This window comes from Procambarus clarkii, chromosome 38 (assembly GCF_040958095.1).
Source record: "Procambarus clarkii isolate CNS0578487 chromosome 38, FALCON_Pclarkii_2.0, whole genome shotgun sequence".
NCBI classification, from domain to species: Eukaryota; Metazoa; Arthropoda; class Malacostraca; order Decapoda; family Cambaridae; genus Procambarus; species Procambarus clarkii.
In genome coordinates, this window is record NC_091187.1 from 32,584,618 (window position 1) to 32,612,574 (window position 27,957).

A 27,957-nucleotide genomic window follows, 5' to 3' on the forward strand; every position below is an offset into this window, starting at 1 on the left:
GAATTAGAGATGAGGCGTTTAGAATTAGAACGAGAAAGAGAAAGAGAAGAACGAGAAAGAGAAAGAGAAGAACGAGAAAGCGAAAGAGAAGAGCGAGACAGGCAAGAATGACGAGACAGAGAGGAAAAAGAGAGATAACTTGAGTTAGAAGTATTTCGATTAGGTGGTCGGAGGCAAACAACGGAAACAAGCAGTTTTGATCCGGTAAGGAACATCAAAATGGTCCCGAAGTTTAACGAGAAGGAAGTGTCGAAGTTCTTCCCAGCCTTCGAGAAAGTCGCAGCCTCTTTGGAGTGGCCAAAGGAGAATTGGGCCATCATGATACAGTCCGTCTTGACTGGGAAGGCCCAAATCGCCTACTCCACGTTGTCCCTTGATGACTCCGGCGATTACGACAAGGTGAAGGTAGTGCTCATGGCATACAAATTGGTACCTGAGGCTTACAGGCAGAAGTTCAGAAACCTGGAAAAGACCTCGGAGCACACGTTCACCAAATTCGCAACAATCAAGGAACGACTTTTCCAAGAATGGTGTGCCTCTCGGAAGGTGGAGACCAAAGAAGACCTCGAGCAGCTCATACTGTTAGAGGACTTCAAAGACTGCCTGTCTGGAGACCTGAAGACGTACTTAGAAGAACAACAGGTAGAGACCTTAAGTGCGGCAGCCACCATGGCTGGACCAGTCCTAGCAGTCCGAAACACTGCAGTCCGAGGAGGAATATGGTGTGTTGGACTTGTGGGCGGAAAGGGCATGTAGCTGCTATGTGCCGAGGCAGAAGACGTAGCAGTCTACGTAGGGAGGTGATGCTGATGGGCTGTGTAACACCACCAGTAGGAAGCCAGTCTATGACTAGTCAGGAAGGACCAAGATTGTTTGCCCCTCACACTTCAGGCGGGTATGTATCGAGTGATCATACTGGAAGATCAGTTGTAGTGCTCAGAGATAGTGGAGCAGCCCAGTCCCTGATCGTGAGAGACTCGTTACCCGAGGGCGTGAGTGTGGACGGGAGACAAAAGGTCCTGGTTGGGATTCCTAGGACGCGGTACGTTGCCCCCTTAGTGCCGGTACATCTAGACTCGCCTTGCTTCAGCGGCACATGTGCGTTGGCAGTAGTTGATACCCTGCCCATAGCTGGGATTGACGTGATACTAGCCAACGACTTGGTGACAGGTTGGGACTACAAAAATCTCAAGGTTGTGGACGAGTCAGCCGGAACAGCAAGGTCCGAAGTAACAGCTGGGAGTGGTAATACCCAGGTACAGGCAGACGTGAGACTATATAGCTTGTTTAATTCTCCCTCTCACCAACAGATTGACATCATTCTAGCAGAGTCTCCTGATTCTTCTCCCGACAAGAAGCATGAGGTTATGGTGGCAGAAGCGATTGAGCGAGAAGAGAGGCCTCGTGTACGAACACCCACGGATAACCCAGAGTCTGGAGTGAAGGCACCTGAGTACTTGCAGTATGGCAAGGTACAACGTTCATTGAACCGGCCAGAGATTTCCCAGACGTCAGAGGTATGTGAGGTATGTGCGAAGGTTCTAGTGCCCTCTTCCGTCCAAAACAGGCTAATGGATATAGCCGGCTATGGACATTACAGGCTCATGAAACTTATCCCTCAGTTAGCCAAATGTTTCTTAGCAGTATTTTGTCTTCTTCTCGTGTGTGTTCTCAGTAAGGACCAGTGGACGATCCGACAGATGATGGCTCCCATAAACATCGCGAAGAGATCCCTGGGATTACAGATGTGCACTCTCATCTAGAGAGGTGCTAGAGATGTAGTGATGGTCACGTTTGTGTTTGATCACTCTGGTGATCGTCACTCTGGTGATGGTCACACTGGTGATGGTAACTTTGGTGATGGTCACCCTGGTTATGGTCACGCTTCTGTTTGGTCACTTTGGTGATGGTCACTCTAGTGATGGTCACGCTTGTGATGGTCACTCTGGTGATGGTGATACTGGTGATGGTCACTCTGGTGATGGTCACTCTGGTGATGGTCACTCTGGTGATGGTCACGCTGGTGACAGTCACTCCGGTGATGGTCACTCTAGTGATGGTCTCTCTGGTGATGATCACGCTGGTGATGGTCACTCTGGTGATGGTCACTCTGGTGATGGTGACGCTTGTGTTTGGTCAATCTGGTGATGGTCACTCTGGTGATGGTCACGCTAGTGATGATCACTCTGGTGATATTCACGCAGGTGATAGTCACGCTGGTGATGGTCACTCTGGTGATGGTCATGATGGTGATGGCCACGCAGGTGATGGTCACTCTGGTGATGGTCATGATGGTGACGGTCACGCAGGTAATATTCAATCTAGTGATGGTCACGCTAGTGATGGTCATTCTCACTCTGGTCACTCTGGTCATGGACCTCTGCTGATGGTCACTCAGGTGATTGTCACACTGGTGTTTGGTCTCTCAGGTGATGGTCATGCTGGTGATGGTCATGCTGGTGATGGTCACTCTGGTGATGGTCACTCTAGTGATGGTCACGCTGGTGATGGTCACTCTGGAGATGGTCATGCTGGTGATGGTCACGCTGGTGATGGTCACTCTGGTAATGGTCACGTTGGTGATGTTCACGCTAGGTAATGGTCACGCTAGTGATGGTCATGCTGTTGATGGTCACGCTGGTGGTGGTCACGCTGGTGATGATCACTCTGGTGATGGACACTTTTGTGATGGTCACTCTGGTGATGGTCACGTTGGTGATGTTCACGCTAGGTGATGGTCACGCTGGTGATGGTCACGCTGGTATTTGGTCTCTCTGGTGATGACCACGCTGGTGATAGTCACACTGGTAATGGTCACTCTGGTGATGGGCACTCTGGTGATGGTCTCCCTGGTGATGGTCACACTGGTGATGGTCACTCTGGTGATGGTCTCCCTGTTGATGGTCACTCTGGTGATGGTCACGCTAGTGATGATCACTCTGGTAATGGTCACGCTGGTGATGGTCACTCTGGTGATGGTCACTCTGGTGATGGTCACTCTGGTGTTGGTCACGTTGGCGATGGTCACTCAGGTTATGGTCACTCTGGTGATGGTCACACTGGTGATGGTCACTCTGGTGATGGTCACGCTGGTGATGGTCGTTCAGGTAATGGTCACTCTGGTGATGGTCACACTGCTGATGGTCACGCTGGTGATGGTCACTCTGATGATGGTCACGTTTGTGTTTGGTAACTCTGGTGATCGTCACTCTGGTGATGGTCACGCAGGTGATGGTCACTCTGGTGATGGTCACCTTGGTTATGGTCACGCTTCTGTTTGGTCACTCTGGTGATGGTCACTCTAGTGATGGTCACGCTTGTGATGGTCACTCTGGTAATGGTCACGCTGGTGATGGTCACTTTGGTGATGGTCATGATGGTGATGGTCACGCTGGTGATGGTCACTCTGGTGATGGTCACGTTGGTGATGGTCACGCTGGTATTTGGTCTCTCTGGTGTTGGCCACTCTGGTGATGGTCACACTGGTGAAGGTCACTCTCGTGATGGGCACTCTGGTGATGGTCTCCCTGGTGATGGTCACTCTGGTGATATTCACTCTGGTGATGGTCACTCTGGTGATGGTCACGCTGGTGATGGTCTCTCTGGTGATGGTCGCTCTGGTGATAGTCACGCTAGTGATGATCACTCTGGTGATATTCACGCAAGTGATGGTCACGCTGGTGATGGTCACTCTGATGATGGTCACTCTGGTGATGGTCACGCTGGTGATATTCACTCTGGTGATGGTCACTCTGGTGATTGTCACGCTGGTGTTTGGTCTCTCTGGTGATGGTCACGCTGGTGATGGTCTCTCTGGTGATGGTCACGCTGATGATGGTCACGCTGGTGATGGTCAAGCTGGTGATGGTCACGCTGGTATTTGGTCTTTCTGGTGATGGTCACGCTGGTGATGGTCACGCTGGTGATGGTCACGCTGGTATTTGGTCTCTCCGGTGATGGTCACGCTGGTATTTGGCCTCTCCGGTGATGGTCACGCTGGTGATGGTCATTCTGGTGATGGTCACGCTGGTGATGGTCATGCTGGTGTTTGGTTTCAATGGTGATGGTCACGCTGGTGATGGTCACTCTGGTGAAGGTCACGCTGGTGATGGTCACGCTGGTGATGTTCACGCTGGGGATTTTCACTCTGGTGAGGGTCATGCTGGTGTTTGATCTCACTGGTTATGGTCAAGCTGGTGATGCTCACGCTGGTATTTGGTCTCTCTGGTGATGGTCACGCTGGTGGTGGTCACGCTGGTATTTGGTCTCTCTGGTGATGGTCACGCTGGTGATGGTCACGCTGGTGATGATCACGCTGGTATTTGGTCTCTCTGGTGATGGCCACGCTGGTGATGGTCACAATGGTGATGGTCACTCTCGTGACGGGCACTCTGGTGATGGTCTCCCTTGTGATGGTCACTCTGGTGATGGTCACGCTGGTGATGGTCACTCTGGTGATGGTCACGCTGGTGATGGTCAATCTGGTGATGGTCACGCTGGTGATGGTCACGCTGGTGATATTCACTCTGATGATGGTCACTCTGGTCATGGTCACTCTGGTGATGGTCACGCTGGTGATGGTCTCTCTGGTGATGGTCACTCTGGTGATGGTGACGCTTGTGTTTGGTCAATCTGGTGATGGTCACTCTGGTGATTGTCACGCTGGTGTTTGGTCTCTCTGGTGATGGTCACGCTGGTGATGGTCTCTCTGGTGATGGTCACGCTGATGATGGTCACGCTGGTGATGGTCAAGCTGGTGATGGTCACGCTGGTATTTGGTCTCTCTGGTGATGGTCACGCTGGTGATGGTCACGCTGGTGATGGTCACGCTGGTATTTGGTCTCTCCGGTGATGGTCACGCTGGTATTTGGCCTCTCCGGTGATGGTCACGCTGGTGATGGTCATTCTGGTGATGGTCACGCTGGTGATGGTCATGCTGGTGTTTGGTTTCAATGGTGATGGTCACGCTGGTGATGGTCACTCTGGTGAAGGTCACGCTGGTGATGGTCACGCTGGTGATGTTCACGCTGGGGATTTTCACTCTGGTGAGGGTCATGCTGGTGTTTGATCTCACTGGTTATGGTCAAGCTGGTGATGGTCACTCTGGTGATGGTCACTCTGGTGATGGTCACGCTTGTGTTTGGTCAATCTGGTGATGGTCACTCTGGTGATGGACCTCTGCTGATGGTCACACTGGTAATGGTCACTCAGGTGATGGTCACACTGGTGTTTGGTCTCTCAGGTGATGGTCACGCTGGTGATGGTCACGCTGGTGATGGTCACTCTGGTGATGGTCACGCTGGTGACAGTCACTCCGGTGATGGTCACTCTAGTGATGGTCTCTCTGGTGATGATCACGCTGGTGATGGTCACTCTGGTGATGGTCACTCTGGTGATGGTGACGCTTGTGTTTGGTCAATCTGGTGATGGTCACTCTGGTGATGGTCACGCTAGTGATGATCACTCTGGTGATATTCACGCAGGTGATAGTCACGCTGGTGATGGTCACTCTGGTGATGGTCATGATGGTGATGGCCACGCAGGTGATGGTCACTCTGGTGATGGTCATGATGGTGACGGTCACGCAGGTAATATTCAATCTAGTGATGGTCACGCTAGTGATGGTCATTCTCACTCTGGTCACTCTGGTCATGGACCTCTGCTGATGGTCACTCAGGTGATTGTCACACTGGTGTTTGGTCTCTCAGGTGATGGTCATGCTGGTGATGGTCATGCTGGTGATGGTCACTCTGGTGATGGTCACTCTAGTGATGGTCACGCTGGTGATGGTCACTCTGGAGATGGTCATGCTGGTGATGGTCACGCTGGTGATGGTCACTCTGGTAATGGTCACGTTGGTGATGTTCACGCTAGGTAATGGTCACGCTAGTGATGGTCATGCTGTTGATGGTCACGCTGGTGGTGGTCACGCTGGTGATGATCACTCTGGTGATGGACACTTTTGTGATGGTCACTCTGGTGATGGTCACGTTGGTGATGTTCACGCTAGGTGATGGTCACGCTGGTGATGGTCACGCTGGTATTTGGTCTCTCTGGTGATGACCACGCTGGTGATAGTCACACTGGTAATGGTCTCCCTGGTGATGGTCACACTGGTGATGGTCACTCTGGTGATGGTCTCCCTGTTGATGGTCACTCTGGTGATGGTCACGCTAGTGATGATCACTCTGGTAATGGTCACGCTGGTGATGGTCACTCTGGTGATGGTCACTCTGGTGATGGTCACTCTGGTGTTGGTCACGCTGGCGATGGTCACTCAGGTTATGGTCACTCTGGTGATGGTCACACTGGTGATGGTCACTCTGGTGATGGTCACGCTGGTGATGGTCGTTCAGGTAATGGTCACTCTGGTGATGGTCACACTGCTGATCGTCACGCTGGTGATGGTCACTCTGGTGATGGTCACGTTTGTGTTTGGTAACTCTGGTGATCGTCACTCTGGTGATGGTCACGCTGGTGATGGTCACTCTGGTGATGGTCACCTTGGTTATGGTCACGCTTCTGTTTGGTCACTCTGGTGATGGTCACTCTAGTGATGGTCACGCTTGTGATGGTCACTCTGGTAATGGTCACGCTGGTGATGGTCACTTTGGTGATGGTCATGATGGTGATGGTCACGCTGGTGATGGTCACTCTGGTGATGGTCACGTTGGTGATGGTCACGCTGGTATTTGGTCTCTCTGGTGTTGGCCACTCTGGTGATGGTCACACTGGTGATGGTCACTCTCGTGATGGGCACTCTGGTGATGGTCTCCCTGGTGATGGTCACTCTGGTGATATTCACTCTGGTGATGGTCACTCTGGTGATGGTCACGCTGGTGATGGTCTCTCTGGTGATGGTCGCTCTGGTGATAGTCACGCTAGTGATGATCACTCTGGTGATATTCACGCAAGTGATGGTCACGCTGGTGATGGTCACTCTGGTGATGGTCACTCTGGTGATGGTCACGCTGGTGATATTCACTCTGGTGATGGTCACTCTGGTGATTGTCACGCTGGTGTTTGGTCTCTCTGGTGATGGTCACGCTGGTGATGGTCTCTCTGGTGATGGTCACGCTGATGATGGTCACGCTGGTGATGGTCAAGCTGGTGATGGTCACGCTGGTATTTGGTCTCTCTGGTGATGGTCACGCTGGTGATGGTCACGCTGGTGATGGTCACGCTGGTATTTGGTCTCTCCGGTGATGGTCACGCTGGTATTTGGCCTCTCCGGTGATGGTCACGCTGGTGACCATCAGCGAATGACCATCAGGATGGTCATTCTGGTGATGGTCACGCTGGTGATGGTCATGCTGGTGTTTGGTTTCAATGGTGATGGTCACGCTGGTGATGGTCACTCTGGTGAAGGTCACGCTGGTGATGGTCACGCTGGTGATGTTCACGCTGGGGATTTTCACTCTGGTGAGGGTCATGCTGGTGTTTGATCTCACTGGTTATGGTCAAGCTGGTGATGCTCACGCTGGTATTTGGTCTCTCTGGTGATGGTCACGCTGGTGGTGGTCACGCTGGTATTTGGTCTCTCTGGTGATGGTCACGCTGGTGATGGTCACGCTGGTGATGATCACGCTGGTATTTGGTCTCTCTGGTGATGGCCACGCTGGTGATGGTCACAATGGTGATGGTCACTCTCGTGACGGGCACTCTGGTGATGGTCTCCCTTGTGATGGTCACTCTGGTGATGGTCACGCTGGTGATGGTCACTCTGGTGATGGTCACGCTGGTGATGGTCAATCTGGTGATGGTCACGCTGGTGATGGTCACGCTGGTGATATTCACTCTGATTATGGTCACTCTGGTCATGGTCACTCTGGTGATGGTCACGCTGGTGATGGTCTCTCTGGTGATGGTCACTCTGGTGATGGTCACGCTTGTGTTTGGTCAATCTGGTGATGGTCACTCTGGTGATGGTCACGCTAGTCATGATCACTCTGGTGATATTCACGCAAGTGATGGTCACGCTGGTGATGGTCACTCTGGTGATGGTCACTCTGGTGATGGTCACGCTTGTGATATTCACTCTGGTGATGGTCACTCTGGTGATGGTCACGCTAGTCATGATCACTCTGGTGATATTCACGCAAGTGATGGTCACGCTGGTGATGGTCACTCTGGTGATGGTCACTCTGGTGATGGTCACGCTTGTGATATTCACTCTGGTGATGGTCACTCTGGTGATGGTCACTCTGGTGATGGTCACGCTGGTGATGGTCACTCTGGTGATGGTCACTCTGGTGATGGTCACGCTGGTGATGGTCACTCTGGTGATGGTCACTCTGGTGATGGTCACGCTCGTGTTTGGTCAGTCTATTGATGGTCATTCTGGTGATGGTCACGCTAGTGATGATCACTCTGGTGATATTCACGCAGGTGATGGTCACGCTGGTGATGGTCACCCTGGTGATGGTCACGCTGGTGATGGTCATGATAGTAATGGCCACGCAGGTGATGGTCACTCTGGTGATGGTCATGATGGTCACGGACACGCACGTGATATTCACTCTAGTGATGGTCACGCTAGTGATGGTCATTCTCATGATGGTCACTCTGGTGATGGACCTCTGCTGATGGTCACACTGGTAATGGTCACTCAGGTGATGGTCACACTGGTGTTTGGTCTCTCAGGTGATGGTCACGCTGGTGATGGTCACGCTGGTGATGGTCACTCTGGTGATGGTCACGCTGGTGACAGTCACTCCGGTGATGGTCACTCTAGTGATGGTCTCTCTGGTGATGATCACGCTGGTGATGGTCACTCTGGTGATGGTCACTCTGGTGATGGTGACGCTTGTGTTTGGTCAATCTGGTGATGGTCACTCTGGTGATGGTCACGCTAGTGATGATCACTCTGGTGATATTCACGCAGGTGATAGTCACGCTGGTGATGGTCACTCTGGTGATGGTCATGATGGTGATGGCCACGCAGGTGATGGTCACTCTGGTGATGGTCATGATGGTGACGGTCACGCAGGTAATATTCAATCTAGTGATGGTCACGCTAGTGATGGTCATTCTCACTCTGGTCACTCTGGTCATGGACCTCTGCTGATGGTCACTCAGGTGATTGTCACACTGGTGTTTGGTCTCTCAGGTGATGGTCATGCTGGTGATGGTCATGCTGGTGATGGTCACTCTGGTGATGGTCACTCTAGTGATGGTCACGCTGGTGATGGTCACTCTGGAGATGGTCATGCTGGTGATGGTCACGCTGGTGATGGTCACTCTGGTAATGGTCACGTTGGTGATGTTCACGCTAGGTAATGGTCACGCTAGTGATGGTCATGCTGTTGATGGTCACGCTGGTGGTGGTCACGCTGGTGATGATCACTCTGGTGATGGACACTTTTGTGATGGTCACTCTGGTGATGGTCACGTTGGTGATGTTCACGCTAGGTGATGGTCACGCTGGTGATGGTCACGCTGGTATTTGGTCTCTCTGGTGATGACCACGCTGGTGATAGTCACACTGGTAATGGTCACTCTGGTGATGGGCACTCTGGTGATGGTCTCCCTGGTGATGGTCACACTGGTGATGGTCACTCTGGTGATGGTCTCCCTGTTGATGGTCACTCTGGTGATGGTCACGCTAGTGATGATCACTCTGGTAATGGTCACGCTGGTGATGGTCACTCTGGTGATGGTCACTCTGGTGATGGTCACTCTGGTGTTGGTCACGCTGGCGATGGTCACTCAGGTTATGGTCACTCTGGTGATGGTCACACTGGTGATGGTCACTCTGGTGATGGTCACGCTGGTGATGGTCGTTCAGGTAATGGTCACTCTGGTGATGGTCACACTGCTGATGGTCACGCTGGTGATGGTCACTCTGGTGATGGTCACGTTTGTGTTTGGTAACTCTGGTGATGGTCACCTTGGTTATGGTCACGCTTCTGTTTGGTCACTCTGGTGATGGTCACTCTAGTGATGGTCACGCTTGTGATGGTCACTCTGGTAATGGTCACGCTGGTGATGGTCACTTTGGTGATGGTCATGATGGTGATGGTCACGCTGGTGATGGTCACTCTGGTGATGGTCACGTTGGTGATGGTCACGCTGGTATTTGGTCTCTCTGGTGTTGGCCACTCTGGTGATGGTCACACTGGTGATGGTCACTCTCGTGATTGGCACTCTGGTGATGGTCTCCCTGGTGATGGTCACTCTGGTGATATTCACTCTGGTGATGGTCACTCTGGTGATGGTCACGCTGGTGATGGTCTCTCTGGTGATGGTCGCTCTGGTGATAGTCACGCTAGTGATGATCACTCTGGTGATATTCACGCAAGTGATGGTCACGCTGGTGATGGTCACTCTGGTGATGGTCACTCTGGTGATGGTCACGCTGGTGATATTCACTCTGGTGATGGTCACTCTGGTGATTGTCACGCTGGTGTTTGGTCTCTCTGGTGATGGTCACGCTGGTGATGGTCTCTCTGGTGATGGTCACGCTGATGATGGTCACGCTGGTGATGGTCAAGCTGGTGATGGTCACGCTGGTATTTGGTCTCTCTGGTGATGGTCACGCTGGTGATGGTCACGCTGGTGATGGTCACGCTGGTATTTGGTCTCTCCGGTGATGGTCACGCTGGTATTTGGCCTCTCCGGTGATGGTCACGCTGGTGATGGTCATTCTGGTGATGGTCACGCTGGTGATGGTCATGCTGGTGTTTGGTTTCAATGGTGATGGTCACGCTGGTGATGGTCACTCTGGTGAAGGTCACGCTGGTGATGGTCACGCTGGTGATGTTCACGCTGGGGATTTTCACTCTGGTGAGGGTCATGCTGGTGTTTGATCTCACTGGTTATGGTCAAGCTGGTGATGCTCACGCTGGTATTTGGTCTCTCTGGTGATGGTCACGCTGGTGGTGGTCACGCTGGTATTTGGTCTCTCTGGTGATGGTCACGCTGGTGATGGTCACGCTGGTGATGATCACGCTGGTATTTGGTCTCTCTGGTGATGGCCACGCTGGTGATGGTCACAATGGTGATGGTCACTCTCGTGACGGGCACTCTGGTGATGGTCTCCCTTGTGATGGTCACTCTCGTGATGGTCACGCTGGTGATGGTCACTCTGGTGATGGTCACGCTGGTGATGGTCAATCTGGTGATGGTCACGCTGGTGATGGTCACGCTGGTGATATTCACTCTGATGATGGTCACTCTGGTCATGGTCACTCTGGTGATGGTCACGCTGGTGATGGTCTCTCTGGTGATGGTCACTCTGGTGATGGTCACGCTTGTGTTTGGTCAATCTGGTGATGGTCACTCTGGTGATGGTCACGCTAGTCATGATCACTCTGGTGATATTCACGCAAGTGATGGTCACGCTGGTGATGGTCACTCTGGTGATGGTCACTCTGGTGATGGTCACGCTTGTGATATTCACTCTGGTGATGGTCACTCTGGTGATGGTCACTCTGGTGATGGTCACGCTGGTGATGGTCACTCTGGTGATGGTCACTCTGGTGATGGTCACGCTGGTGATGGTCACTCTGGTGATGGTCACTCTGGTGATGGTCACGCTCGTGTTTGGTCAGTCTATTGATGGTCATTCTGGTGATGGTCACGCTAGTGATGATCACTCTGGTGATATTCACGCAGGTGATGGTCACGCTGGTGATGGTCACCCTGGTGAAGGTCACGCTGGTGATGGTCATGATAGTAATGGCCACGCAGGTGATGGTCACTCTGGTGATGGTCATGATGGTCACGGACACGCACGTGATATTCACTCTAGTGATGGTCACGCTAGTGATGGTCATTCTCATGATGGTCACTCTGGTGATGGACCTCTGCTGATGGTCACACTGGTAATGGTCACTCAGGTGATGGTCACACTGGTGTTTGGTCTCTCAGGTGATGGTCACGCTGGTGATGGTCACGCTGGTGATGGTCACTCTGGTGATGGTCATGCTGGAGATGGTCACTCTGGTGATGGTCACGTTGGTGATATTAACGCTAGGTGATGGTCACGCTAGTGATGGTCACGCTGTTGATGGTCACGCTGGTGGTGGTCACGCTGGTGCTGATCACTCTGGTGATGGACACTTTTGTGATGGTCACTCTGGTGATGGTCACGTTGGTGATGTTCACGCTAGGTGATAGTCACGCTGGTGGTGGTCACGCTGGTATTTGGTCTCGCTGGTGATGGTCACGCTGGTGATGGTCACGCTGGTGATGGTCACGCTGGTGATGGTCACGCTGGTATTTGGTCTCTCTGGTGATGACCACGCTGGTGATGGTCACGCTCGTGATGGTCACGTTGGTGGTGGTCACGCTGGTATTTGGTCTCGCTGGTGATGGTCACGCTGGTGATGGTCACGCTGGTGATGGTCACACTGGTGATGGTCACTCTGGTGATGGGCACTCTCTTGTGATGGTCTCCCTGGTGATGGTCACTCTGGTGATGGTCACACTGGTGATGGTCACTCTGGTGATGGTCACGCTGGTGATGGACACTCTGGTGATGGTCACGCTGGTGATGGTCACGTTGGTGCTGGTCGTTTAGGTGATGGTCACTCTGATGATGGTCACACTGGTGATGGTCACGCTGGTGATGGTCTCTCTGGTGATGGTCACGCTGATGATGGTCACGCTGGTGATGGTCAAGCTGGTGATGGTCACGCTGGTATTTGGTCTCTCTGGTGATGGTCACGCTGGTGATGGTCACGCTGGTGATGGTCACGCTGGTATTTGGTCTCTCCGGTGATGGTCACGCTGGTATTTGGCCTCTCCGGTGATGGTCACGCTGGTGATGGTCATTCTGGTGATGGTCACGCTGGTGATGGTCATGCTGGTGTTTGGTTTCAATGGTGATGGTCACGCTGGTGATGGTCACTCTGGTGAAGGTCACGCTGGTGATGGTCACGCTGGTGATGTTCACGCTGGGGATTTTCACTCTGGTGAGGGTCATGCTGGTGTTTGATCTCACTGGTTATGGTCAAGCTGGTGATGCTCACGCTGGTATTTGGTCTCTCTGGTGATGGTCACGCTGGTGGTGGTCACGCTGGTATTTGGTCTCTCTGGTGATGGTCACGCTGGTGATGGTCACGCTGGTGATGATCACGCTGGTATTTGGTCTCTCTGGTGATGGCCACGCTGGTGATGGTCACAATGGTGATGGTCACTCTCGTGACGGGCACTCTGGTGATGGTCTCCCTTGTGATGGTCACTCTCGTGATGGTCACGCTGGTGATGGTCACTCTGGTGATGGTCACGCTGGTGATGGTCAATCTGGTGATGGTCACGCTGGTGATGGTCACGCTGGTGATATTCACTCTGATGATGGTCACTCTGGTCATGGTCACTCTGGTGATGGTCACGCTGGTGATGGTCTCTCTGGTGATGGTCACTCTGGTGATGGTCACGCTTGTGTTTGGTCAATCTGGTGATGGTCACTCTGGTGATGGTCACGCTAGTCATGATCACTCTGGTGATATTCACGCAAGTGATGGTCACGCTGGTGATGGTCACTCTGGTGATGGTCACTCTGGTGATGGTCACGCTTGTGATATTCACTCTGGTGATGGTCACTCTGGTGATGGTCACTCTGGTGATGGTCACGCTGGTGATGGTCACTCTGGTGATGGTCACTCTGGTGATGGTCACGCTGGTGATGGTCACTCTGGTGATGGTCACTCTGGTGATGGTCACGCTCGTGTTTGGTCAGTCTATTGATGGTCATTCTGGTGATGGTCACGCTAGTGATGATCACTCTGGCGATATTCACGCAGGTGATGGTCACGCTGGTGATGGTCACCCTGGTGAAGGTCACGCTGGTGATGGTCATGATAGTAATGGCCACGCAGGTGATGGTCACTCTGGTGATGGTCATGATGGTCACGGACACGCACGTGATATTCACTCTAGTGATGGTCACGCTAGTGATGGTCATTCTCATGATGGTCACTCTGGTGATGGACCTCTGCTGATGGTCACACTGGTAATGGTCACTCAGGTGATGGTCACACTGGTGTTTGGTCTCTCAGGTGATGGTCACGCTGGTGATGGTCACGCTGGTGATGGTCACTCTGGTGATGGTCATGCTGGAGATGGTCACTCTGGTGATGGTCACGTTGGTGATATTAACGCTAGGTGATGGTCACGCTAGTGATGGTCACGCTGTTGATGGTCACGCTGGTGGTGGTCACGCTGGTGCTGATCACTCTGGTGATGGACACTTTTGTGATGGTCACTCTGGTGATGGTCACGTTGGTGATGTTCACGCTAGGTGATAGTCACGCTGGTGGTGGTCACGCTGGTATTTGGTCTCGCTGGTGATGGTCACGCTGGTGATGGTCACGCTGGTGATGGTCACGCTGGTGATGGTCACGCTGGTATTTGGTCTCTCTGGTGATGACCACGCTGGTGATGGTCACGCTCGTGATGGTCACGTTGGTGGTGGTCACGCTGGTATTTGGTCTCGCTGGTGATGGTCACGCTGGTGATGGTCACGCTGGTGATGGTCACACTGGTGATGGTCACTCTGGTGATGGGCACTCTCTTGTGATGGTCTCCCTGGTGATGGTCACTCTGGTGATGGTCACACTGGTGATGGTCACTCTGGTGATGGTCACGCTGGTGATGGACACTCTGGTGATGGTCACGCTGGTGATGGTCACGTTGGTGCTGGTCGTTTAGGTGATGGTCACTCTGATGATGGTCACACTGGTGATGGTCACGCTGGTGATGGTCACTCGGGTGATTGTCACGCTTGTGTTTGGTCACACTGGTGATCGTCACTCTGGTCATGGTCATGCTGGTGATGGTCACACTGGTGATGGTCATCTTGGTTATGGACACGCTTCTGTTTGGTCACTCTGGTGATGGTCACTCTAGTGATGGTCACTCTAGTGATGGTCACGCTTGTGATGGTAACTCTGATAATGGTCACGTTGGTTATGGTCACTTTGGTGATGGTCACGCTGGTGATGGTCACTATGGTGATGATCACTCTGGTGATGGTCACGCTTGTGTTTGGAGACTCTGGTGATGGTCACGCTGGTGATGGTCACGCTTGTGTTTGGTCACTCTGGTGATGGTCACGCTTGTGTTTGGTCACTTTGGTAATGGTCCCTCAGGTGATGGTCACGCTGGTATTTGGTCTCTCTGGTGATCGTCACGCTGGTGGTGGTAACGCTGGTGATGGTCACTCTGGTGATGGTCACTTTGGTGATGGTCACTCTAGTGATGGTCACGCATGTGATGGTCACTCTGGTGATGGTGATACTGGTGATGGTCACTCTGGTGATGGTCACTCTGGTGATGGTCACTCTGGTGATGGTCACGCTGGTGACAGTCACTCCGATGATGGTCACTCTAGTGATGGTCTCTCTGGTGATGATCACGCTGGTGATGGTCACTCTGGTGATGGTCACTCTGGTGATGGTGACGCTTGTGTTTGGTCAATCTGGTGATGGTCACTCTGGTGGTGGTCACGCTAGTGATGATCACTCTGGTGATATTCACGCAGGTGATAGTCACGCTGGTGATGGTCACTCAGGTGATGGTCATGATGGTGATGGCCACGCAGGTGATGGTCACTCTGGTGATGGTCATGATGGTGACGGTCACGCAGGTGATATTCAATCTAGTGATGGTCACGCTAGTGATGGTCATTCTCACTCTGGTCACTCTGGTCATGGACCTCTGCTGATGGTCACTCAGGTGATTGTCACACTGGTGTTTGGTCTCTCAGGTGATGGTCATGCTGGTGATGGTCATGCTGGTGATGGTCACTCTGGTGATGGTCACTCTAGTGATGGTCACGCTGGTGATGGTCACTCTGGAGATGGTCATGCTGGTGATGGTCACGCTGGTGATGGTCACTCTGGTAATGGTCACGTTGGTGATGTTCACGCTAGGTAATGGTCACGCTAGTGATGGTCATGCTGTTGATGGTCACGCTGGTGGTGGTCACGCTGGTGATGATCACTCTGGTGATGGACACTTTTGTGATGGTCACTCTGGTGATGGTCACGTTGGTGATGTTCACGCTAGGTGATGGTCACGCTGGTGATGGTCACGCTGGTATTTGGTCTCTCTGGTGATGACCACGCTGGTGATAGTTACACTGGTAATGGTCACTCTGGTGATAGGCACTCTGGTGATGGTCTCCCTGGTGATGGTCACACTGGTGATGGTCACTCTGGTGATGGTCTCCCTGTTGATGGTCACTCTGGTGATGGTCACGCTAGTGATGATCACTCTGGTAATGGTCACGCTGGTGATGGTCACTCTGGTGATGGTCACTCTGGTGATGGTCACTCTGGTGTTGGTCACGCTGGCGATGGTCACTCAGGTTATGGTCACTCTGGTGATGGTCACACTGGTGATGGTCACTCTGGTGATGGTCACGCTGGTGATGGTCGTTCAGGTAATGGTCACTCTGGTGATGGTCACACTGCTGATGGTCACGCTGGTGATGGTCACTCTGATGATGGTCACGTTTGTGTTTGGTAACTCTGGTGATCGTCACTCTGGTGATGGTCACGCTGGTGATGGTCACTCTGGTGATGGTCACCTTGGTTATGGTCACGCTTCTGTTTGGTCACTCTGGTGATGGTCACTCTAGTGATGGTCACGCTTGTGATGGTCACTCTGGTAATGGTCACGCTGGTGATGGTCACTTTGGTGATGGTCATGATGGTGATGGTCACGCTGGTGATGGTCACTCTGGTGATGGTCACGTTGGTGATGGTCACGCTGGTATTTGGTCTCTCTGGTGTTGGCCACTCTGGTGATGGTCACACTGGTGATGGTCACTCTCGTGATGGGCACTCTGGTGATGGTCTCCCTGGTGATGGTCACTCTGGTGATATTCACTCTGGTGATGGTCACTCTGGTGATGGTCACGCTGGTGATGGTCTCTCTGGTGATGGTCGCTCTGGTGATGGTCACGCTGGTGATATTCACTCTGGTGATGGTCACTCTGGTGATTGTCACGCTGGTGTTTGGTCTCTCTGGTGATGGTCACGCTGGTGATGGTCTCTCTGGTGATGGTCACGCTGATGATGGTCACGCTGGTGATGGTCAAGCTGGTGATGGTCACGCTGGTATTTGGTCTCTCTGGTGATGGTCACGCTGGTGATGGTCACGCTGGTGATGGTCACGCTGGTATTTGGTCTCTCCGGTGATGGTCACGCTGGTATTTGGCCTCTCCGGTGATGGTCACGCTGGTGATGGTCATTCTGGTGATGGTCACGCTGGTGATGGTCATGCTGGTGTTTGGTTTCAATGGTGATGGTCACGCTGGTGATGGTCACTCTGGTGAAGGTCACGCTGGTGATGGTCACGCTGGTGATGTTCACGCTGGGGATTTTCACTCTGGTGAGGGTCATGCTGGTGTTTGATCTCACTGGTTATGGTCAAGCTGGTGATGCTCACGCTGGTATTTGGTCTCTCTGGTGATGGTCACGCTGGTGGTGGTCACGCTGGTATTTGGTCTCTCTGGTGATGGTCACGCTGGTGATGGTCACGCTGGTGATGATCACGCTGGTATTTGGTCTCTCTGGTGATGGCCACGCTGGTGATGGTCACAATGGTGATGGTCACTCTCGTGACGGGCACTCTGGTGATGGTCTCCCTTGTGATGGTCACTCTGGTGATGGTCACGCTGGTGATGGTCACTCTGGTGATGGTCACGCTGGTGATGGTCAATCTGGTGATGGTCACGCTGGTGATGGTCACGCTGGTGATATTCACTCTGATGATGGTCACTCTGGTCATGGTCACTCTGGTGATGGTCACGCTGGTGATGGTCGCTCTGGTGATGGTCACTCTGGTGATGGTCACGCTTGTGTTTGGTCAATCTGGTGATATTCACGCAAGTGATGGTCACGCTGGTGATGGTCACTCTGGTGATGGTCACGCTAGTCATGATCACTCTGGTGATATTCACGCAAGTGATGGTCACGCTGGTGATGGTCACTCTGGTGATGGTCACTCTGGTGATGGTCACGCTTGTGATATTCACTCTGGTGATGGTCACTCTGGTGATGGTCACTCTGGTGATGGTCACGCTGGTGATGGTCACTCTGGTGATGGTCACTCTGGTGATGGTCACGCTGGTGATGGTCACTCTGGTGATGGTCACTCTGGTGATGGTCACGCTCGTGTTTGGTCAGTCTATTGATGGTCATTCTGGTGATGGTCACGCTAGTGATGATCACTCTGGTGATATTCACGCAGGTGATGGTCACGCTGGTGATGGTCACCCTGGTGATGGTCACGCTGGTGATGGTCATGATAGTAATGGCCACGCAGGTGATGGTCACTCTGGTGATGGTCATGATGGTGACGGACACGCACGTGATATTCACTCAAGTGATGGTCACGCTAGTGATGGTCATTCTCATGATGGTCACACTGGTGATGGACCTCTGCTGATGGTCACACTGGTAATGGTCACTCAGGTGATGGTCACACTGGTGTTTGGTCTCTCAGGTGATGGTCACGCTGGTGATGGTCACGCTGGTGATGGTCACTCTGGTGATGGTCATGCTGGAGATGGTCACTCTGGTGATGGTCACGTTGGTGATATTAACGCTAGGTGATGGTCACGCTAGTGATGGTCACGCTGTTGATGGTCACGCTGGTGGTGGTCTCTCTGGTGATGACCACGCTGGTGATGGTCACGCTGGTGATGGTCACGTTGGTGGTGGTCACGCTGGTATTTGGTCTCGCTGGTGATGGTCACGCTGGTGATGGTCACGCTGGTGATTGTCACCCTGGTGATGGTCACTCTGGTGATGGGCACTCTCTTGTGATGGTCTCCCTGGTGATGGTCACTCTGGTGATGGTCACACTGGTGATGGTCACTCTGGTGATGGTCACGCTGGTGATGGACACTCTGGTGATGGTCACGCTGGTGATGGTCACGTTGGTGCTGGTCGTTTAGGTGATGGTCACTCTGATGATGGTCACACTGGTGATGGTCACGCTGGTGATGGTCACTCGGGTGATTGTCACGCTTGTGTTTGGTCACACTGGTGATCGTCACTCTGGTCATGGTCATGCTGGTGATGGTCACACTGGTGATGGTCATCTTGGTTATGGACACGCTTCTGTTTGGTCACTCTGGTGATGGTCACTCTAGTGATGGTCACTCTAGTGATGGTCACGCTTGTGATGGTAACTCTGGTAATGGTCACGTTGGTTATGGTCACTTTGGTGATGGTCACGCTGGTGATGGTCACTATGGTGATGATCACTCTGGTGATGGTCACGCTTGTGTTTGGAGACTCTGGTGATGGTCACGCTGGTGATGGTCACGTTTGTGTTTGGTCACTCTGGTGATGGTCACGCTTGTGTTTGGTCACTTTGGTAATGGTCCCTCAGGTAATGGTCACGCTGGTATTTGGTCTCTCTGGTGACGGTCACCCTGGTGTTGGTCACGCTGGTGATGGTCACGCTAGTGTTTGGTCTCTCTGGTGATGGTCACGCTGGTGATGGTCACGCTGGTGATGGTCAAGCTGGTGATGATCACGCTGGTATTTTGTCTCTCTGGTGATGGTCACGCTGGTGATGGTCACGCTGGAATTTGGTCTCTCCGATGATGGTCACGCTGGTGATGGTCATTCTGGTGATGGTCACGCTGGTGATGGTCACGTTGGTGATGGTCATGCTGGTGTTTGGTCTCAATGGTGATGGTCACGCTGGTGATGGTCACTCTGGTGAAGGTCATGCTGGTGATGGTCACACTGGTGATGGTTACGCTGGGGATTGTCAGTCTGCTGATGGTCACGCTGGGGATTTTCACTCTGGTGAGGGTCATGGTGGTGTTTGATTTCACTGGTGATGGTCAAGCTGGTGATGGTCACGCTGGAATTTGGTCTCTCTGGAGATCGTCACGCTGGTGGTGGTTACGCTGGTATTTGGTCTCTCTGGTGATGGTCACGCTGGTGATGGTCACGCTGGTATTTGGTCTCTCTGGTGATCGTCACGCTGGTGGTGGTAACGCTGGTGATGGTCACTCTGGTGATGGTCACGCTGGTGATGGTTACTCTGGTATTTGGTCTCTCTGGTGATGGCCACGCTGGTGATGGTCACACTGGTGATGGTCACTCTCGCTATGGGCACTCTGGTGATGGTCTCCCTGGTGATGGTCACTCTGGTGATGGTCACTCTGGTGATGGTCACGCTGGTGATGGTCACTCTGGTGATGTACACTCTGGTGATGGTCACGCTGGTGATATTCACTCGGGTGATGTTCACTCTGGTGATGGTAACTCTGGTGATGGTCACGCTGGTGATGGTCACGCTGGTGATGGTCACGCTGGTGATGGTCACGCTGGTGATGGTCTCTCTGGTGATGGTCACTCTGGTGATGGTCACGCTGGTGATGGTCACGCTGGTGCTGGTCGTTTAGGTGATGGTCACTCTGATGATGGTCAATCTGGTGATGGTCACGCTGGTGATGGTCACTCTGGTGATAGTCACGCTTGTGTTTGGTCACTCTGGTGATCGTCACTCTGGTGATGGTCACGCTGGTGATGGTCACTCTGGTGATGGTCACCTTGGTTATGGTCACGCTTCTGTTTGGTCACTCGGGTGATGGTCAATCTAGTGATGGTCACGCTTGTGATGGTAACTCTGGTAATGGTCACGCTGGTGATGGTCACCTTGGTGATGGTCATGATGGTGATGGTCACGCTGGTGATGGTCACTCTGGTGATGGTCACTCTGGTGATGGTCACTATGGTGATGGTCACGCTGGTGATGGTCACTAGGGTGATGGTCACTCTGGTGATGGTCACGCTTGTGTTTGGAAACTCTGGTGATGGTCACGCTGGTGATGGTCATGCTGGTGTTTGGTCTCAATGGTGATGGTCACGCTGGTGATGGTCACGCTGGTGATGGTCACTCTGGTGAAGGTCACGCTGGTGATGGTCACACTGGTGATGGTTACGCTGGGAATTGTCAGTCTGCAGATGGTCACGCTGGGGATTTTCACTCTGGTGAGGGTCATAGTGGTGTTTGATTTCACTGGTGATGGTCAAGCTGGTGGTGGTAACGCTGGTATTTGGTCTCTCTGGTGATGGTCACGCTGGTGATGGTCACGCTGGTATTTGGTCTCTCTGGTGATGGTCACGCTGGTGATGGTCACGCTGGTGATGGTCACACTGGTGATGGACACTCTGGTGATGGTCACGCTGGTGATATTCACTCTGGTGATGGTCACTCTGATGATGGTCACACTTATGACGGTCACGCTGGTGATGGTCACGCTGGTATTTGGTCTCTCTGTTGATGGTCACGCTGGTGATGGTCACGCTGGTGATGGTCACACTGGTGATGGACACTCTGGTGATGGTCACGCTGGTGATATTCACTCTGGTGATGGTCAATCTGGTGATTGTCTCTCTGGTGATGGTCACGCTGGTGATGGTCACGCTGGTGATGGTCACGCTGGTGATGGTCACTCAGGTGATGGTCATTCTGGTGATGGTCACTCTGGTGATGGTCACGCTGGTGATGGTCACGCTGGTGCTGGTCGTTTAGGTGATGGTCACTCTGATGATGGTCACACTGGTGATGGTCACGCTGGTGATGGTCACTCTGGTGATGGTCACGCTTGTGTTTGGTCACTCTGGTGATCGTCACTCTGGTGATGGTCACGCTGGTGATGGTCACTCTGGTGATGGTCACCTTGGTTATGGTCACGCTTCTGTTTGGTCACTCTGGTGATGGTCACTCTAGTGATGGTCACGCTTGTGATGGTAACTCTGGTAATGGTCACGCTGGTGATGGTCACCTTGGTGATGGTCATGATGGTGATGGTCACGCTGGTGATGGTCACTCTGGAGATGGTCACTCTGGTGATGGTCACTATGGTGATGGTCACGCTGGTGATGGTCACTATGGTGATGGTCACTCTGGTGATGGTCACGCTTGTGTTTGGAGACTCTGGTGATGGTTACACTGGTGATAGTCACGCTTGTGTTTGGAAACTCTGGTGATGGTCACGCTGGAGATGATCACTCTGGTGATGGACTCTATATTGATGGTCACTCTGGTGATGGTCACTCTGGTGATGGTCACGCTTGTGTTTGGTCACGCTGGTGATGGTCACGCATGTGTTTGGTCACTCTGGTGGTGATCACGCTTGTGTTTGGTCACTTTGGTAATGGTCCCTCAGGTGATGGTCACGCTGGTATTTGGTCTCTCTGGTGACGGTTACGCTGGTGATGGTCACCCTGGTGATGGTCACGCTGGTGATGGTCACGCTGGTGTTTGGTCTCTCTGGTGATGGTCACGCTGGTGATGGTCACGCTGGTGATGGTCAAGCTGGTGATGATCACGCTGGTATTTGGTCTCTCTGGTGATGGTCACGCTGGTGATGGTCACGCAGGTATTTGGTCTCTCCGATGATGGTCACGCTGGTGATGGTCATTCTGGTGATGGTCACGCTGGTGATGGTCACGTTGGTGATGGTCATGCTGGTGTTTGGTCTCAATGGTGATGGTCACGCTGGTGATGGTCACTCTGGTGAAGATCACGCTGGTGTTGGTCACACTGGTGATGGTTACGCTGGGGATTGTCAGTCTGCTGATGGTCACGCTGGTGATTTTCACTCTGGTGAGGGTCATGGTGGTGTTTGATTTCACTGGTGATGGTCAAGCTGGTGATGGTCACGCTGGTATTTGGTCTCTCTGGTGACCGTCACGCTGGTGGTGGTAACGCTGGTATTTGGTCTTTCTGGTGATGGTCACGCTGGTGATGGTCACGCTGGTATTTGGTTTCTCTGGTGATGGCCACGCTGGTGATGGTCACACTGGTGATGGTCACTCTCGTGAAGGGCACTCTGGTGATGTTCTCCCTGGTGATGGTCACTCTGGTGATGGTCACTCTGGTGATGGTCACGCTGGTGATGGTCACGCTTGTGTTTGGAGACTCTGGTGATGGTCACGCTGGTGATGGTCACGCTTGTGTTTGGTCACTCTGGTGATGGTCACGCTTGTGTTTGGTCACTTTGGTAATGGTCCCTCAGGTGATGGTCACGCTAGTATTTGGTCTCTCTGGTGACGGTCACCCTGGTGATGGTCACGCTGGTGATGGTCACGCTGGTGTTTGGTCTCTCTCTTGTGATGGTCACGCTGGTGATGGTCACGCTGGTGATGGTCAAGCTGGTGATGATCACGCTGGTATTTTGTCTCTCTGGTGATGGTCACGCTGGTGATGGTCACGCTGGTATTTGGTCTCTCCGATGATGGTCACGCTGGTGATGGTCATTGTGGTGATGGTCACGCTGGTGATGGTCACGTTGGTGATGGTCATGCTGGTGTTTGGTCTCAATGGTGATGGTCACGCTGGTGATAGTCACTCTGGTGAAGGTCATGCTGGTGATGGTTACGCTGGGGATTGTCAGTCTGCTGATGGTCACGCTGGGGATTTTCACTCTGGTGAGGGTCATGGTGGTGTTTGATTTCACTGGTGATGGTCAAGCTGGTGATGGTCACGCTGGTATTTGGTCTCTCTGGTGATCGTCACGCTGGTGGTGGTAACGCTGGTATTTGGTCTCTCTGGTGATGGTCACGCTGGTATTTGGTCTCTCTGGTGATCGTCACGCTGTTGGTGGTAACGCTGGTGATAGTCACTCTGGTGATGGTCACGCTGGTGATGGTCGCTCTGGTATTTGGTCTCTCTGGTGTTGGCCACGCTGGTGATAGTCACACTGGTGATCGTCACTCTCGTGATGGGCACTCTGGTGATGGTCTCCCTGGTGATGGTCACTCTGGTGATGGTCACTCTGGTGATGGTCACGCTGGTGATGGTCACTCTGGTGATGGACACTCTGGTGATGGTCACGCTGGTGATATTCACTCTGGTGATGTTCACTCTGGTGATGGTCACTCTGGTGATGGTCACGCTGGTGATGGTCACGCTGGTGCTGGTCGTTTAGGTGATGGTCACTCTGATGATGGTCACACTGGTGATGGTCACGCTGGTGATGGTCACTCTGGTGATGGTCACGCTTGTGTTTGGTCACTCTGGTGATCGTCACTCTGGTGATGGTCCCGCTGGTGATGGTCACTCTGGTGATGGTCACCTTGGTTATGGTCACGCTTCTGTTTGGTCACTCTGGTGATGGTCACTCTAGTAATGGTCACGCTTGTGTTGGTACCTCTGGTAATGGTCACGTTGGTTATGGTCACTATGGTGATGGTCACGCTGGTGATGGTCACTATGGTGATGATCACTCTGGTGATGGTCACGCTTGTGTTTGGAGACTCTGGTGATGGTCACGCTGGTGATGGTCGCGCGTGTGTTTGGTCACTCTGGTGATGGTCACGCTTGTGTTTGGTCAATTTGGTAATGGTCCCTCAGGTGATGGTCACGCTAGTATTTGGTCTCTCTGGTGACGGTCACCCTGGTGATGGTCACGCTGGTGATGGTCACGCTGGTGTTTGGTCTCTCTGGTGATGGTCACGCTGGTGATGGTCACGCTGGTGATGGTCAAGCTGGTGATGATCACTCTGGTATTTTGTCTCTCTGGTGATGGTCACGCTGGTGATGGTCACGCTGGTATTTGGTCTCTCCGATGATGGTCACGCTGGTGATGGTCATTGTGGTGATGGTCACGCTGGTGATGGTCACGTTGGTGATGGTCATGCTGGTGTTTGGTCTCAATGGTGATGGTCACGCTGGTGATAGTCACTCTGGTGAAGGTCATGCTGGTGATGGTTACGCTGGGGATTGTCAGTCTGCTGATGGTCACGCTGGGGATTTTCACTCTGGTGAGGGTCATATTGGTGTTTGATTTCACTGGTGATGGTCAAGCTGGTGATGGTCACGCTGGTATTTGGTCTCTCTGGTGATCGTCACGCTGGTGGTGGTAACGCTGGTATTTGGTCTCTCTGGTGATGGTCACGCTGGTATTTGGTCTCTCTGGTGATCGTCACGCTGTTGGTGGTAACGCTGGTGATGGTCACTCTGGTGATGGTCACGCTGGTGATGGTCGCTCTGGTATTTGGTCTCTCTGGTGATGGCCACGCTGGTGATAGTCACACTGGTGATCGTCACTCTCGTGATGGGCACTCTGGTGATGGTCTCCCTGGTGATGGTCACTCTGGTGATGGTCACTCTGGTGATGGTCACGCTGGTGATGGTCACTCTGGTGATGGACACTCTGGTGATGGTCACGCTGGTGATATTCACTCTGGTGATGTTCACTCTGGTGATGGTCACTCTGGTGATGGTCACGCTGGTGATGGTCACGCTGGTGATGGTCACGCTGTTGATGGTCACTCAGGTGATGGTCTCTCTGGTGATGGTCACTCTGGTGATGGTCACGCTGGTGATGGTCACGCTGGTGCTGGTCGTTTAGGTGATGGTCACTCTGATGATAGTCACACTGGTGATGGTCACGCTTGTGATGGTCACTCTGGTGATGGTCACGCTTGTGTTTGGTCACTCTGGTGATCGTCACTCTGGTGATGGTCACGCTGGTGATGGTCACTCTAGTGATGGTCACCTTGGTTATGGTCACGCTTCTGTTTGGTCACTCGGGTGATGGTCAATCTAGTGATGGTCACGCTGGTGATGGTCACTCTGGTGATGGTCACTCTGGTGATGGTCACTATGGTGATGGTCACGCTGGTGATGGTCACTAGGGTGATGGTCACTCTGGTGATGGTCACGCTTGTGTTTGGAAATTCTGGTGATGGTCACGCTGGTGATGGTCATGCTGGTGTTTGGTTTCAATGGTGATGGTCACGCTGGTGATGGTCACGCTGGTGATGGTCACTCTGGTGAAGGTCACGCTGGTGATGGTCACACTGGTGATGGTTACGCTGGGAATTGTCAGTCTGCAGATGGTCACGCTGGGGATTTTCACTCTGGTGAGGGTCATGGTGGTGTTTGATTTCACTGGTGATGGTCAAGCTGGTGATGGTCACGCTGGTATTTGGTCTCTCTGGTGATGGTCACGCTGGTGGTGGTAACGCTGGTATTTGGTCTCTCTGGTTATGGTCACGCTGGTATTTGGTCTCTCTGGAGATGGTCACGCTGGTGATGGTCACACTGGTGATGTTCACTCTGGTGATGGTCACTCTGGTGATGGTCACGCTGGTGATGGTCACGCTGGTGATGGTCACGCTGTTGATGGTCACTCAGGTGATGGTCTCTCTGGTGATGGTCACTCTGGTGATGGTCACGCTGGTGATGGTCACGCTGGTGCTGGTCGTTTAGGTGATGGTCACTCTGATGATAGTCACACTGGTGATGGTCACGCTTGTGATGGTCACTCTGGTGATGGTCACGCTTGTGTTTGGTCACTCTGGTGATCGTCACTCTGGTGTTGGTCACGCTGGTGATGGTCACTCTGGTGATGGTCACCTTGGTTATGGTCACGCTTCTGTTTGGTCACTCGGGTGATGGTCAATCTAGTGATGGTCACGCTGGTGATGGTCACTCTGGTGATGGTCACTCTGGTGATGGTCACTATGGTGATGGTCACGCTGGTGATGGTCACTAGGGTGATGGTCACTCTGGTGATGGTCACGCTTGTGTTTGGAAACTCTGGTGATGGTCACGCTGGTGATGGTCATGCTGGTGTTTGGTTTCAATGGTGATGGTCACGCTGGTGATGGTCACGCTGGTGATGGTCACTCTGGTGAAGGTCACGCTGGTGATGGTCACACTGGTGATGGTTACGCTGGGAATTGTCAGTCTGCAGATGGTCACGCTGGGGATTTTCACTCTGGTGAGGGTCATGGTGGTGTTTGATTTCACTGGTGATGGTCAAGCTGGTGATGGTCACGCTGGTATTTGGTCTCTCTGGTGATGGTCACGCTGGTGGTGGTAACGCTGGTATTTGGTCTCTCTGGTTATGGTCACGCTGGTATTTGGTCTCTCTGGTGATGGTCACGCTGGTGATGGTCACACTGGTGATGGACACTCTGGTGATGGTCACGCTGGTGATATTCACTCTGGTGATGGCCACTCTGATGATGGTCACACTGGTGATGGTCACGCTGGTGATGGTCACGCTGGTATTTGGTCTCTCAGGTGATGGTCACGCTGGTGGTGGTAACGCTGGTATTTGGTCTCTCTGGTGATGGTCACGCTGGTGATGGTCACGCTGGTATTTGGTCTCTCTGGTGATGGTCACGCTGGTGATGGTCACGCTGGTGATGGTCACACTGGTGATGGACACTCTGGTGATGGTCACGCTGGTGATATTCACTCTGGTGATGGTCACTCTGGTGATGGTCACTCTGGTGATGGTCACGCTGGTGATGGTCACGCTGGTGATGGTCACGCTGGTGATGGTCACTCAGGTGATGGTCACTCTAGTTATGGTCACTCTGGTGATGGTCACGCTGGTGATGGTCACGCTGGTGCTGATCGTTTAGGTGATGGTCACTCTGATGATGGTCACACTGGTTATGGTCACGCTGGTGATGGTCACTCTGGTGATGGTCACGCTTGTGTTTGGTCACTCTGGTGATCGTCACTCTGGTGATGGTCACGCTGGTGATCGTCACTCTGGTGATGGTCACCTTGGTTATGGTCACGCTTCTGTTTGGTCACTCTGGTGATGGTCACTCTAGTGATGGTCACGCTTGTGATGGTAACTCTGGTAATGGTCACGCTGGTGAGGGTCACCTTGGTGATGGTCATGATGGTGATGGTCACGCTGGTGATGGTCACTCTGGTGATGGTCACTCTGGTGATGGTCACTATGGTGATGGTCACGCTGGTGATGGTCACTATGGTGATGGTCACTCTGGTGATGGTCACGCTTGTGTTTGGAGACTCTGGTGATGGTTACACTGGTGATAGTCACGCTTGTGTTTGGAAACTCTGGTGATGGTCACGCTGGTGATGATCACTCTGGTGATGGACTCTATATTGATGGTCACTCTGGTGATGGTCACTCTGGTGATGGTCACGCTTGTGTTTGGTCATTCTGGTGATGGTCACGCTTGTGTTTGGTCA

General features: G+C 52.8%; 1 protein-coding gene across 1 annotated transcript; it reads right to left on the reverse strand.

Moving 5' to 3' along the window:
- Window positions 1-17,503: 17,503 nt before the first annotated feature.
- On the reverse strand, window positions 17,504-17,893 carry LOC138372318 (G-box-binding factor-like). The gene has a single exon (XM_069337601.1). The coding sequence runs from the start codon at window positions 17,891-17,893 to the stop codon at window positions 17,504-17,506; it is 390 nt and encodes a 129-aa protein (XP_069193702.1).
- Window positions 17,894-27,957: the final 10,064 nt, after the last annotated feature.